General features: G+C 48.2%; 2 protein-coding genes across 2 annotated transcripts in view; one reads left to right on the plus strand and one right to left on the minus strand.

The window, feature by feature from the left end:
* The window catches only part of ZBTB47 (zinc finger and BTB domain containing 47), a 49,375-nt gene extending 36,075 nt beyond the window's left edge, over nucleotides 1–13,300 (minus strand). The window contains exon 1 of the mRNA XM_063122990.1: nucleotides 13,209–13,300. Coding sequence (XP_062979060.1) covers nucleotides 13,209–13,211 — 3 coding nt within the window. The 5' untranslated portion in view covers nucleotides 13,212–13,300. The remainder of the gene's footprint in view (nucleotides 1–13,208) is intronic.
* Nucleotides 1–14,938, plus strand: part of HHATL (hedgehog acyltransferase like) — a 203,557-nt gene that overhangs the window by 91,234 nt on the left and 97,385 nt on the right. The window lies entirely within an intron of this gene.

Here is a 14,938-nt window from a genome sequence, read left to right on the forward strand (position 1 = left end):
GCTGATTCAAATTTTAAACAATATGAATGTGTATATAATATTTATTTATTTATTTATTTATTTATTTACTAAAGCATTTGTATCCCACTTTATATCATCGGGATCTCCGGGCAGCATACAGATAAAATCATATTCCAACGGTCTACAACAATAAATAATGCGCACAGCTAAAAACGTATTAAACCATTAACAAGCAAAAACCAGTAGAAAATTTAAAAGCAATAGAAACCATTAAAACTGTGTGCAGCTTTAGGCAAATTTAGCACTCAAAGGCTTTGATAAAAAGCCATGTTTTAACTTGGCGCCAAAACGAAGATAGCGCCAGTACCAGTCAGGCCTCCAAGGGGAGGGTCTTCCACAACACCCTGATGGCTATGTGCTACCTCCAGAATTTCAGCCAGTAAGCCTGTGTGCACCAGTTGCTGGGGAACATGGGTGGGAGGGTGCTGTTACACCATGTCCTGCTTTGTTGGTCCCTGGCCGACAGCTGGTTGGCCACTGTGTGATAGCAATCAGTGATAGCAATCATACCAACTACTGCCTTCTCTAATTTTGTGCATGGCCACTGTGTGAACAGAGTGCTGGACTAGATGGACTCTTGGTCTGATCAGTGGAAAGGAGGGCAACCAGGATGATCAGGGCTCTGGAAACAAAGCCCTATGAAGAGAGACTGAAAGAACTGGGCATGTTTAGCCTGGAGAAGAGAAGATTGAGGGGAGACATGAGAGCACTCTTCAAATACTTCAAAGGTTGTCACACAGAGGAGGGCCAGGATCTCTTCTCGATCCTCTCAGAGTGCAGGACACGGAATAACGGGCTCAAGTTAAAGGAAGCCAGATTCCAGCTGGACATCAGGAAAAACTTCCTGACTGTTAGAGCAGTACGACAATGGAATCAGTTGCCTGGTGAGGTTGTGGGCTCTCCCACACTAGAGGCCTTCAAGAGGCAGCTGGACAACCATCTGTCAGGGATGCTTTAGGGTGGATTCCTGCATTGAGCAGGGGGTTGGACTCGATGGCCTTGTAGGCCCCTTCCAACTCTGCTATTCTATGATTCTATGACCTGAGGAAAATCACCACCAAGCACTTGTGTTCACTCTGGCTGTACTACTTTCCTTCTTTTTGCCATAGAAGAGACAGATTGTGTGTCCATTAAGTCCTCTGCTTTTGCAACTCTGTGTGTGTATTGAGCAGGAGGTTGGACTTGATGGCCTTACAGGCCCCTTCCAACTCTACTATTCTATAATTCTATGACTCTATCCAGCATGGCACTTCTTATGATCTTAACAGGGAAAGCCCTGACCCACGTCCCACCATAATGTCTGTCTCGCGTTGGTGGGACACAGAGGAGAGCTCCTCCAACAGATCTCAAACCCCTGGCAGGCATATATAGGGACTATTTTTTAAGCTATATATATGGAGCATCTGTAATCATGGACAAGCCCTGTTGCTGACAGTGAACCTGCATGCTCTGTACCCCATCAGCTGCCACTCTCGGAGGAGGGGGGTGTCATTTGGAGCCCTGGACATCAGCTCCCATATCTAGCTGTGCCAATGCAGCTTTGACCTCCCTAGGCATGCTGTCCCCTTTGGCTCCGCCTTGGCTGCCAGCAGCCCACCGCCACACTGAATCCTGCACGCCCCAAGCTCAGCACCGTGCTCATTCAAGCCAAAGGATGACTGTGCTCCCTCCCTCCAAAACCCTGGCACTTGACTGCCATTTTCCGAAAAGCGCTCAAATTACTAGCTGCGTTAGGAAGGGCACAACGCCATGTCTCCTGCAATCACGTAATGGCACGGTTTTATTAAAAAGGCAGGCGGGGAGGGAAGAGGGCAGGGAGTTGGCATCATTGCTAGATCTATGGATCAGCGTTGCCGTTCAGAGCAGCTTTCCTAGAGAGCCCACAGACGACACTATTCCTACACACACACACATTTGCTTGCCTCCGCTGACACACACACAGAGAACCGACAGACGAAGTCCTACATTCTGCAAGTGCCATTAAGCCCACAGCCTGCCCTGAAAAGTATGTTAGCCTCACGGCCTTAAACTCCCGGCAAACCCCAAAACTCCCACCGGCTCCATTCGAGAACCAGCGTTCTGCTTGGAATGCAGGCTGGGGTTGGAGGTTGGAAGGGAACCGTTGCAAAAGCGGCCAGCACGGAGAGACATTTCCACCCTTTAAAAAATAATAATCTGAAAAGAAGCTCTTCAAAGGGCCAGTTACTCTGGAACAAGCGAGTAGCTGCTACTTCGCCGTCAGCAGCTGGGAATCCAGACGCAGGTATGCGCTCAGCTTCCAGGTTGGCAACACTGGTGGCCTAGATCACGCAAACAGCAGATAAATCCGCTTTAGAACCATCATGTCAGATTGGGGGTGGCTCACATGATCGAACGCTTCTCCGTATATGTATACAAAGTTCCTGCACATAGGAAACTAGCAGATTAGGGAGAGGAGGCCTAACTTAGGCTTTTCCCTGGCGTGCTAGTTTTCTGCTTGCAGGGATTCCCACCCCGCCTTCACTCAACAATACGATTCCCCACTTGTAACCTGAAGTGGTACAGTTCAGAAACAGGCTTACTACCTCATCTGCTGTTTGTGTAAAGTCAGCCTGCATGGCAGGGGACAAAAGCTTATGTGCATGGGTTTTGGGTGGGGTGGGGTGGGTGGCTCAGAGGACGATCACCTTGTTATAAGAAATCCAGACACTTTGTGGGCAGGTAGTAGATCTTCAGATGTGTTGGCCTTCCAAAATTCCCAGCATTCCTGACTGTTGGCTATGCTGGCAGGGGATTCTGGGAGTTGAAGTCCAAAATACCTGGAGATCTACCTTCTGCCCAACCCTGTATTAGACCATGTTCTTCATGCATTGAGAGTCAGGGCGGTATAGTGGTTAGAGTGTTACATTAGAACTGGGGCCACCCAGGTTCAAATCCCCACTTGGCTATAAAGCTCAGTGACGCTTCGCCTAACCTACCTCACAGGGTTGTTGTGAGGATAAAATGGAGAAAGAAAATCATCCACTTGGGCTCCCTGGAGGAAAAGGTGTAATATAAATGTAATAACTAACTAAGACAGCCACTGCGGTGTAGTGGCTAAGGTGTTGGACTGGGAGTCGGGAGATCTGGGTTCTAGTCCCCACTCGGCCATGGAAACCCACTGGGCGACTTTGGGCCAGTCACAGACTCTCAGCCCAACCATACCTCACTGGGTTGTTGTTATGAGGATAAAATGGGGAGCCCTCTTGGCTCCAACTGACACAAGTCAGAACATTCTTAAACAAAAGATTCAGTAGCGAGACGGATTTTCGCCCTCTCTCTCCCTTTGAGCATCTATGTGTGAGATCCAAAGGGAAAGATAAAGGCGTGACCTCAGCAATTTATTGCTTGAGAAGGGTGGTGGCTTCTCCCTGGCTCTGAGGAGCATATGGGAAACTGATCTACATATACAGATTGAAGATATAAAATGGAAACAAATTTGGATAAATCCCCCCCTCCGAACAATATCGTCCCGCATACAGGAGTCAGCCCTCAAGGTTATATTAAGATGGTATATAACTCCAATTCAACTCTCGCATGCAACGACTTCAATCTCCCCACTGTGTTGGAGAGGATGCGATGAAAAGGGCTTTTACTTACATATGTGGTGGGAGTGTAAGGCCCTGAAGCAGTTCTGGGAAACTATCTTCACTATAATTTCTAAGGCCACTGATCAGATAACCTTTCCAGAACCAAGCCTGGCCCTGCTGTCCCTGCCCAACGCTCTAAACCCCTCCCTTACCCATAAAGAATTGGTATTTATCCTCCTTACGGCAGCTCGTTTAGAAATCGCCGAACACTGGAAGGATCCGAAGGGCCCTACACTCACTGGATGGAAAGGGAAAGTGTGGGATATAGCCTGCTCTGAAAAATTAACCTACCACCGCAGAGTCTCATTGGGTCAACTTAGCTATGACCCATTCAATGAAATATGGTCTCCTTTTCTCGATTACATCAATGGTACAGATGTGGCATCCAACTCTGGTTTAACAAATCTTCCTCTGACCACAGTAAATTGAAGGAAACAAGCTCGGTTCGGCATCTACAGAAATCGTGTTTGTGTACGCTGTCTGACTTGTATGTTTTTATATATATTTTTAACTTTTTTAAAACTGCTTTGTTAAATAGAGTTTAATAAATAAATATTAAAAAAAAGAGGATCAAATGGGGAGGAGGAAGATTATGTACGCTGCCTTGGGTTCCTTGGAGGAACAAAGGCAGGATATAAATGTAATAATAATAATAATAATAATAAATGTTCAGAGTTCCTCCCAAGTTTTTGGGAAGGACCTCTGATCCAAGCAGTCCTCAGCCTATACATAGGAGCTTCCTTTTTTGAACGGGATGCTCCTTTATCAGTGTGCAGACTATCAGGGTACGCTCTAGATTCTAGGGCCTAGAATCCAGAATCCCATGCATCAATGCGCCTGCCAAGGAAAGAGCTAGACCCACAGGTGCTTTGATGGCTGCAAAATAACGGGACAGGAAAGAGCGGAGTGAAGAGACTCACCCACACTCTTGCCAAATGCACGCTGCAAAATGGAACCAGGTCTTCATGTGACAGGACATTCACAGGCGAGGGTCACTTTCCAAATGCACGTGCTAGCGCACCGTGACAGCTCATGCATGCGACACAGGCGGCAAAAAATAAAAATAGCTCCGCCACATTTTATTTTATTTGTTTGGATATGCTTCCATTCTGCAAGAGGCTGAGCGGGTAAAAACCTCTGATCAAGCTTCAGAGAATTCTGGCCAGGCGGGATGAATTCGTACAGCCGTCCATTCATGCCTCCAGTAGCAGCCTTGGTGTGACCATGCACCACTATCAAAGCAACAGCACAGCCCAAAACGGGGGCCTTCTTCAAAGGAATTGCTCAGTGGCAGGTGAAAAAGAAAAGGCTTTTCCTCAGCTGAAGTACAAGTTCCCACCCCCCTGAACATAGGCTAAGGTCACTTCCTGACCTGAAACAGTTGGACCACATGCCCTCTTCAAATAGCAGCAGCGCCCACATCCCTTTGCAGGGGATTATGGGTTAGCCAGTATGATTTTTTTAAGGGCTGGTGTAATGTATTTATTTATTTATTTTATTTTATTACACGTATATACTGCCCCCGTAGCCAGAGCTCTCTGGGCGGTTTACAGAAATTCTAAAATTGAGATAAAAACAAGTATACAAAATTAAAAAATTTAAAACATAGAACATACACACATAAAGCATTAAAAACCGTTAAAAAACTAAACATGTGGGTGATTAAGATGAGCTGCCATATGCCGGGGTAAAGAGGAAAGTCTTAACCTGGCGCCGGAAAGATAGCAGTGTTGGTGCCAGGTGAGCCTCGTCAGGGAGATCATTCCACAGTCTGGGGGCCACCACCGAAAAGGCCCTGTCCCTCATTGCCTCACTCCGAGCCTCTCTCGGAGTAGGCACCCGGAGGAGGGCCTTAGATGTTGAACATAGTGACCGGGTATATTCACGTCGGGAGAGGCGTTCTGTCAGGTATTGTGGTCTCAAGCCGTGTAAGGCTTTATAGGTCAAAACCAGCACCTTGAATTGGGCTCGGAAACATACCGGCAGCCAGTACAAGCAGACCAGAGCAGGTGTTACATGGTCGAAACTTCTGGTTCCCGAAATCAATCTGGCTGCTGCATTTTGCATGAGCTGCAGCTTCCAAACCGTCTTCAAAGGTAAAGGCTAAGGAAGAGCTATGATACAACCAAGTCCCCATCTGCAATACAGAGATCATACTGACCTACCTTACAGGGCTGTTGTAAAGATAACAAGGGAATCCATGCACAGCAACCTGAACACTTGGAATAATTGTATGATAACTGTTTCTTCAGCTATAGGGGTTCGGAGAAGAGGAACAGCTAGAGTTTAATGCCCTGCTTGCATAAGCAGTACAGAAGAGAAATACATTTTTTGCTTAACATTAACGTGGGAGTAAGTATAAATGCACTGTTCATCGTGGCTGGCCTCTGTTATGGGGAAAACAATTGTTTGACGCCCATGAAATGTGGCTTGTTGGCATTTCTGGTGGGTTGTGTCAATGTTTATCCATTTTGCAATTCTTTCGGAATTGAAGATTGGGGGAAGGGAATGTTTCCCCAAATCCCTCATTTGCTGCCTGTTCTTTCTTTGATGGGCTGATGCTTAAGTGCCATTTTGTTTTTTTTAAGGGGAGCCATCTTCTTCCTAAAGACAGTGCTCCTAGCCTATCAGGGATCACTTCTTGGACAGATAGGCATCATGACACTATGTGTGATGGGGGAGGACTGAAGGCATACAAAACCAATTATTTCCTGCACTGTGTTATTCTCACCCTGAAAGAGTCAACACTTTTGTGACCTTTTTGGCGTGAAAGTGCCCCAAAAGTCACCAAAGGGGGGAGCCTTCCCCACTTCAACTCAGCCCAAATGTCTAGCCAAAAGGAAAGGAAAGGAATCTCTCGTGCAAGCACTGAGTTATTACTGACTCTTGGAGGGACGCCTGCTTTCGCTGACGTTTTCTTGGCAGGCCTTATAGCGGGGTGGTTTGCCATTGCCTTCCCCGGCCGTTATTACCTTTCCCCCAGCTAGCTGGGTACTCATTTTACCGACCTCGGAAGGATGGAAGGCTGAGTCGACCTGAGCCGGCTGCCTGAGAACCAGCTTCCGCTGGGATCGAACTCAGGCCATGGGGAGAGTTTCAGCTGCAGTGACTGCCGCTTTACCGCTCTGCGCCGCACGAGCCAGAAAGCAACCCCTAAAAGAACAACCTGATAAAACCAGACAAAGAAAAGACCACATTCCAAAAGTATGAAGTTCAGTTTTTGAATAGTCTTTTACATAGATGCAACCAAACATTACACTATTCTGCTATGACAAACACACTTCTGAATCATAGTATCATAGAGTTGGAAAGGAGCTTGAAGGTCATGTAATCCAACCCCTTGTTCAATGCAGGACCTACAATGCAGGGAGCAACTACAGCTTAATAAAACCTACGAGTCAGGACTAAAACATACTATGAAAAAAGCATATCCGAAATGCCACTTCACACATGACAGCAAACCCATGTTTGCCATTGGGTGTACATTCCCTGATTGATAAGACCTGTATGCTGCGTTGACATGTACCTTTAGGTATCTATCTGTAGGTAGCTGCCCCATGTGGTGAAGCAGTGAACTGCAGGCAGCAGCTTCTCAGGGAAGTACCTTTCAGGCCCTAGACTGACTCCGCCCACCCAAGCTGGGCATTGGGTCCTCGGTATAAAAGGACTTCCTGTTCCAGTCACGCACTGCTTGAGCAATAAAGACTTCCTGAGCTCTGTTGTGTTCTTGAGTCTTGATTTTTGGCTTGCTTCTTGACTCTGGTTCCAACTCCCTCTTTAGTTCTGACTAGCGGCTGGTCCCATAATTCCTGCCTCACCTCAGACTAAATGTCCACAGCCCAGCCACGATAATACTCAAGGTCATGTGGGAAGACAGGTGCCTCAAGAACAAGGGTGTGCAAGAACTAGATTTCCAGATGTTTTGGCCTTCATAGAATAGTAAAGTTGGAAGGGGTCTATAAGGCCATTGAGTCCAACCCCCTGCTCATTGCAGGAATCCACCTTAAAACATCCCTGACAGATGGCTGTGCAGATAACTTCAGCTCCCAGCATTCCTGACCGTTGGTCATACTGGCAGGGGGCTTCTGGGAGTTGACACCCCAATCATCTGGAGACTTCCTGCCCACCCATGCACTCGAGTATGTGAGCAGCCTCATACTCAGCAGCCGAAGTAGGCAGGCTGTACGGAGATAAGGAGGGAGAAAGTGGGACAAGGAGGAATTTATGGAGCCTTCCCAAAGCTCCTGCTTTGGATGGGAATGAAGAAGTGAAGTGACGCCTTCTTCAGAGCTCCTTCTTGAGGTCTCTTACCAATCTCATACCATGTAGTGCACAAGACTGACGGGCCTAGAGATTTGAAGACCTTAGGGGGAAAATATTTCCCTCCAGATTTCATCAAAATCCTTGGGAGGAAATATTGTGGTGTGTCCCTCACAAACTTTTCAGTCCCCCACATTTTTCCTACGGTTGTTTTCCCCCAGGCCTTCAAATCTCTACACAGGCCTCCTCTAAGAAGTTCTGAAGGACAGAGGGCTACCATCAAGAAAGGTCTGCTCCTTCTATCGACCAGCCTAACATCTGATGGCCAAGACATTTTGGAGAAAGGACACAGGGGATTCCTCAAGGCATCCTGGTCCCAGGCCACATAAGGCCTTAAACCTTCTTTGTTTAGGCTACATAAATGAGAGATGCAGAAGACTGAATTTGGGGCCTTCCATATCGAAAGCATATGTTCTACTTCTACTACTGCTGAGCTCGGCTCCCTTCCCAATTGACAGGAAAGGAACCTCTCATGCAAGCACTGAGTCATTACTGACTCTTGGAGGGACGCCAGCTTTCGTTGACGTTTTCTTGGCAGGCCTTATAGCGGGGTGGTTTGCCGTTGCCTTCCCCGGCCGTTATTACCTTTCCCCCAGCTAACTGGGTACTCATTTTACCGACCTCATGAGGATGGAAGGCTGAGTCGACCCGAGCCGGCTGCCTGAAACCAGCTTCCGCTGGGATCGAACTCAGGCCGTGGGGAGAGTTTCAGCTGCAGAAACTGCTGCTTTACTGCTCTGCGCCACACGAGGCTCCTTCCCAATTGAGAACCTAAGCCCTAATACCAGAATCACCAAAATTACTTGCAAAGTTGCAACAATTCGCCACAGGGCAACCCGTCTCCGCCAGTATTTTCTTTTATTTAACTGTAACAAATCATCTGTTTCACTACCCTTTGTATCCTGAGCAAATGTCTGCCCAGTGTCTACCCACAGGGAAGGAGATGTCCTTTTCTCCCTAAATTTTTTTTCTCTTTATCTGTTTATCAACAGAATAAAGCTAAGGCTTTGTGGGAAAATGTATGGATAGCTTTGCTTTTTTCCTTGGTCTTAGCAAATAAGATTGGATAACTGTTCTCCCAACCCTCTTTGGACCCTGGTACCCAGAGGCGAACAAAATACTTCGAAAGGCTTAAGTGCATCCCACATTTAGATTTCTCATGTGAACACAACCGTCGCTTTAGCCTCTTTTTTTGCTGCATAATCACAGCTGTTCAGATTATTGTCCACTATAACTCCTAAATCCTTCTAATCTAAGCAATCATGTGTAGACAGTTGCTTTCAGCTGATGCCTTTTTCTTTTCTATGTTATTCACATAGGGCCTCGCTGTTTCCCGTATCAGTGTGGACACCCGGATGCCATTCTTTTTGCCAGCTTGCAATGAGACCCTGGGACACTGTTTAATTCAGGGGTGTTAAACCTCAAATCTGCAAGCCAAATCGAGGCTTCATGGGGTTCAAGAGTCCCCCAAGTGGCCACCCCTTCTCTTGGCCTCACTTCTTTTCCCCCACCTGCTGATGGTTTCTCAAGTTTTACGTGTCTTTCCTCCCGTTCTAAAAGGTTGAAAATGCCGCCCATAAGGCTTCATTACCGGCAATCATAGAATCATAGAATAGCAGAGTTGGAAGGGGCCTACAAGGCCATCGAGTCCAACCCCCTGCTCCATGCAGGAATCCACCCTAAAGCATCCCTGACAGATGGTTGTCCAGCTGCCTCTTGAATGCCTCTAGTGTGGGAGAGCCACACTTAAAGCTCAATAAGAGCTTTAAGCTCTTATTGAGCAGAGTTAAGCTATGGAACTCACTACCACAGGATGTAGTGAAGACCACCAATTGGGGTGGCTTTAAAAGGTGGTTAGATAAATCCCTGGAGAAGGCTATCAAGGGCTACTAGGCCTGACGGCTATGTGCTACCTCCAGTATCCGAGGCAGAAGGCCTATATGCACCAGTTGCTGGGGAACATAGGTGAGAGAGTGCTGTTCACCGCGTCCTGCTTGTGAGTTCCTGGTCAACAGTTGGTTGTTCGCTGCATGACCAGAGTGCTGGACTAGATGGACCCTTGATCTAATCCTGAATGGCTCTTCTGATGTTCTTAAGTCGTAATACGGTGGTATTTTGTCCTTGCCCCATTTTGCCTTTGATGCCAAGGGAAAAGACTTGAATGGAAAAACCCACAAGAGAACCTGAACCGCTTCCTCTGATGGGGCCAGGTGTGTCTCCCAAAACCCAAGCTCTTTCTTCTGGTACGGGCAATGTCAGGAGCACTGCTAGAAGTTCCACAGCTAAAGGTACAGCGTTCACTTGCCGTGTCTATTTTCCTGAAAGGATTTCTCTTCACTGCTGCACAACAGGCAGAAATTTAACAGGTGATGCATTCCTTCCCCCTCCCCGGCCATTACTAAACCTCCAAACCAGAAAATAATTCGCCTGCAAGATTATATCACATAGGAGTTAAACAGCATGAGAACTCCTGACCCAGATCACCTTTGGATACTGGTAAATAACAACTCCTGAAGTCAGGCATGGGGCCCAGAGGTTCCAAGGTGGACAGTTGAGTGGGTGGGTGGGTGGGTGCCACTACTGCTAGCTGGGAATTATGGGAGTTGCAATCCAACACTAGTGCAAGGCACCAGGTCAGGGGAGGCTGCATTAATGGTATTTGCAAATATGTCTGGTCTGTGTCCCTGTGTGTCAAAAGAGGAGCTGATATACAGAGATAAGAATAAGAGGTTCATCCAGCCCAGCATTCTTTTCCAGCATTGACTAACCAAAAGACTTCGAGAGGACTGTTGCTGGCAGGGGCTGTAGCTCAGTGATAGAGTATCTGCCATGAATACAGAAGGTCCCAGATTCAATCTAAAGCATCTTCAAGTAATTATGCCTGGTATGGAGAATGTGGGTAGGGAGATATTTTTCTCCTTCTCTCAAAATACTAGAACCCAAAGAGGTCATCCCATGAATCTGATTGGTGGGAGATCCAGGACAAATAAAAGGAAGGAGTTCTTCACACAACGCATAGTTAAATGATGGAACTCACTACCACAAGATGTAGTAATGGCCACCAATCTGGATGGCTTTAAAAGAGGGTTGGAGGCGAAGGCTATCCATGGCTACTAGCCCTGATGGTTGTGTGCTATCTCCAGTATTTGAGGCAGTAAGCCTGTGTGCACCAGTTGCTGGGGAACATGGGCGGGAGGGTGCTGTTGCACCATGTCCTGCTTGTTCATCCCTGGTCGATGGCTGGTTGGCCACTGTGTGTGAACACTGTGCTGGACTAGATGGACCCTTGGTCTGATCCAGCATCAGGGCACTTCTAATGTTCTTAAGAGCCATGGCTGCCAGTCAGTGCTGACAATGCTGGGCTGGATGAACTCAGAGTAAGGCAAATTCCTATCTTCCCCAACACCTAGTATTGAGATATAGTACCTCTGAACATGCAGGCTCTATGTAACAGCCATCGATAGTCCCATCAAGGACAGATCTTCTGGTCTCTTTGAGCTCCATCAACCTATGGCAGGAGTGAGGAACCCTGCGTCCCCTCCAGATTGTTGTCCACTTATCATCCCAGTCCGTTGCTGCTGAAAGCCAGAGCCCAAAAACATCTGGAGGACCACATATTCCCTGCCCTGCATGCTGGTTCACTGGCCTTCTTAACATTGGGAAAACTGCCGCTAAATCCACAAAGAGCCCCCCATGGGCCTGGAGAGACACCAGGCGACAGAAAGACCCTACTCTTTCTGTCCTGGGACAGTCCATTCACACACGCAAGTCAGACACGGCTGCAGCCATGGTTCAAACAAGAACGCAAACAAGAAAGAGCCCTATGATACAGGCCAAACTGGGTGCAGACTTAAGATCTTGGAGTTTGAGGTTACAAGCCCCCCCCCCAAAAAAAAACCATATTTGCACCTGCCAACTAGATGTGGAACTTACCCCCTCCCTCTGCAGCCACCAATTCCTTCCAGTCTGGGCCATTCTTTTTGCTCTACATTAGGGTGGCCTCCATAGACTTTCAGATCCAACTGCTTCCCCACCACTTTCACAAGACCCCTTCCTTGTGGGGAGACAGGGGTGGGGTGAATACCACTGAACTTCTGCAGAAGCAAGGTAGGCCTAGAGCCCACGGGAAGGCAAAGTGGGGGCAGCGGGTCTCTTGGTCAAGTAACCCGTTCCTGCCAAAGCATCCGAAAGCATTGCAGGTTTCGCTACCAAAATAATATCTATGTATTTCTGGTGTCGTTTGTGTACTTGAGCCTTTTGTGTGCGGGGGGGGGGGGGGGGGAAGGGGAGCCTCGAGGCCTCCCTCCGTGAAGCGTCCAGGTTCTGACATCTGCATCGCAAGGTGTCCCACCTTGCAAACACACCCACACACCTTATTCATTTCTGCAGGATTAGAAAAGGGAGAGGCGGTATCCCCCTCCCCCCCCCACAAAAAACACCAAAGCAAACTTTAGCAGACTTCGTTGCTCCATGAAGGATAAATAACCAGGGAGGAAATAAAGAAGACACTGTCACAGATCGCATCCCAACCCTGTTCTGTTCCAAGATCTCCAGATAGGGTTTACACACACGCACACCCTAACCAACGCCAATGCCTATTTCAAATCGGGATTTACTAGACGATCCGAAATGCGTTTAGATACGACTGTCATCCCAAGCACTCCAGAAAGCAAAATAAACCCCAAAGCTACAAATGGGATAAAAGAGAGAGAGAGAGAGAGAGAGAGAAGACAACAAGCCCAGTCAACTTGTAATAATTGAATCGGGTGAGCTAATCCATCCCATCGGTATCAAGCCAAGCTATGAAGGAATTTTAACTCTTTGCATGCAACAAGAGAGCTATTGTTGGGTCTGACACCTCTGCACATCCCAGGTGCCTTTGCTTCCCCTTCAAAAGGAAGAAAGCCCATAATGATGATGATGATGATGATGATAATAATAATGCAAATTTATAAGAACCCTCCCCCTTCTAATCTACCGTATCCCCCACCCACCCCACCCCACCCCGCTTTCCCCCTAGACAAGACACATCTGGATTTCGCAGTGTGCCCACCAGAGAGACCTGAGCTCGCTGCACCGATTGGGGGAAGTTTCTGACGCCTCCTCCGCAAAGGAGGGCGAGGGATCGTGGCAGTTTTAAGAAAAGGGAAGGCCAAGAGGGGTGGCGGGGAGGGGGGGGGGGAGAGAGAGAAGTGAACACAAGCAAAAGAAAGGGGCGAGGAGGAGGGGAGAGGAAACCCAAGTATCTGGAGTATCTACCATTTTGATGCAAAGGTCTCCGGTCAAGCGAGCCGCGGTGCTGCTCTCCTTGCAGGGGGGTTGTGATCTCCATGAAAATGTTAGGATGAGGTCGATTTTTTCCTCCTCTTTTTTTCCCCCTCCAATCTGGATTTTTTGTGGTTCCCCCCCCCCCAAAAAAAATCCTCTTCGCCCTCTGCAGGGGCTCCTTCTGCTCTGCTCGCTCGTCCTTTCCAGCGCTGCTACCGCGGCTCCTCCGGCTGCTTCGCTTCACCCCCCTCCCCAATCGCCATGTTCGCCCCGGAGGAAGAGGGAGAGGGAGGGAGAGAGAGGGAGGGAGGAACCGCTGGCAAGACGGCCGATATGCCCAGCTGATTGGAGCCGTGGCCGCTGCTGCGCCTGCGCGCCGGCCTTTAAAGAGACACGCAGCCCTCCCCGGGCGCCTTGCGCGCGCCTGCTTTGCAAGGCAACAGCCCTGCCTTGCCTTCGGTTTATCTGGCCACATTGCGGGGTTGGGGGGAGCGGGGAAGGGGGACCCCCACACACGTCTTGCGCCTGGTCTGGAAGCCGCCCTCCTTCAAGGGAGGCACTTCTAAGGCAGACACTGCAGCCTGCACTGGGCAGCGCTGGGACGCCTCTCCGTCAGTTTGATTCTGTGTCTTCAGGCCTGAATCCACGCCGAGGTTTCCTCTCCCACTGGACCGGTGCAGTTTGGGGTGCGATCTTAGGCGAGTTTGGGCTGATAGCACTCTTCAAAGACTTAAAAGGTTGTCACACAGAGGAGGGCCAGGATCTCTTCTCGGTCCTCCCAGAGTGCAGGACACGGAATAACGGGCTCAAGTTACAGGAAGCCAGATTCCAGCTGGACATCAGGAAAAACTTCCTGACTGTTAGAACAGTACGACAATGGAATCAGTTTCCTGGTGAGGTTGTGGCCTCTCCCACCCTAGAGGCCTTCAAGAGGCAGCTGGACAACCCTCTGTCAGGGATGCTTTAGGGTGGATTCCTTTAGGGTGTTTTAGGGTGCATTGAGCAGGGGGTTGGACTCAATGGCCTTGTAGGCCCCTTCCAACTCTACTATTCTATGAAATCAGCCCTACAGCTCCCAGCATGCCCCAGCCCAGCCCACCTCACCTCATTTCTGCCTTGGGTTGCATCCTGGGTAATTTTAGACCCTAGAAAATCAACTTTCAGAACTTGATTTTGATCTTACTTTTATACGGTTAGTTTTACTCTACCCTGTGCCTGTTTGGTGCATTCTCTTCCCCTTCTTATGGTTTTATTATGATTCTATTGGAATGTAAGCCTTGCTGTTTTATTGTTTTACTCTGTACAGCACCATGTACACTGATGGTGCTATATAAATAAATAATAATAATAAAGTCTAGCTGGAGGATGCTGGGAGTTGTAGGACAGATGTCTGCGGAAACATGCCTAGGGCTGCATCCTGGTATTTAGACCCTGGAAATACACACACACCCTTGCTTATTTACTTATTTCATTTCAACCTGTCCAGTCCCTCAGTTGTCACTTGGCATGTACAAAATTATGCATGGTGTGGAGAATGTGGGGAGGGAGACATTTTTCTACCTCTCTCAAAATACTAGAACCCAATGGGGTCATCCCATGAAGCTGATGGGTGGGAGATCCAGGACGAATAAGAGGAAGGGCTTCTTCACACAGTGCATAGTTAAGTAATGGAACTCACTACCACAGGATGTAGTGATGGCCACCAATCTGGATGGCTTTAA

This window comes from Elgaria multicarinata, chromosome 1 (genome assembly GCF_023053635.1).
Source record: "Elgaria multicarinata webbii isolate HBS135686 ecotype San Diego chromosome 1, rElgMul1.1.pri, whole genome shotgun sequence".
In the NCBI taxonomy this organism is placed as follows: domain Eukaryota; kingdom Metazoa; phylum Chordata; class Lepidosauria; order Squamata; family Anguidae; genus Elgaria; species Elgaria multicarinata.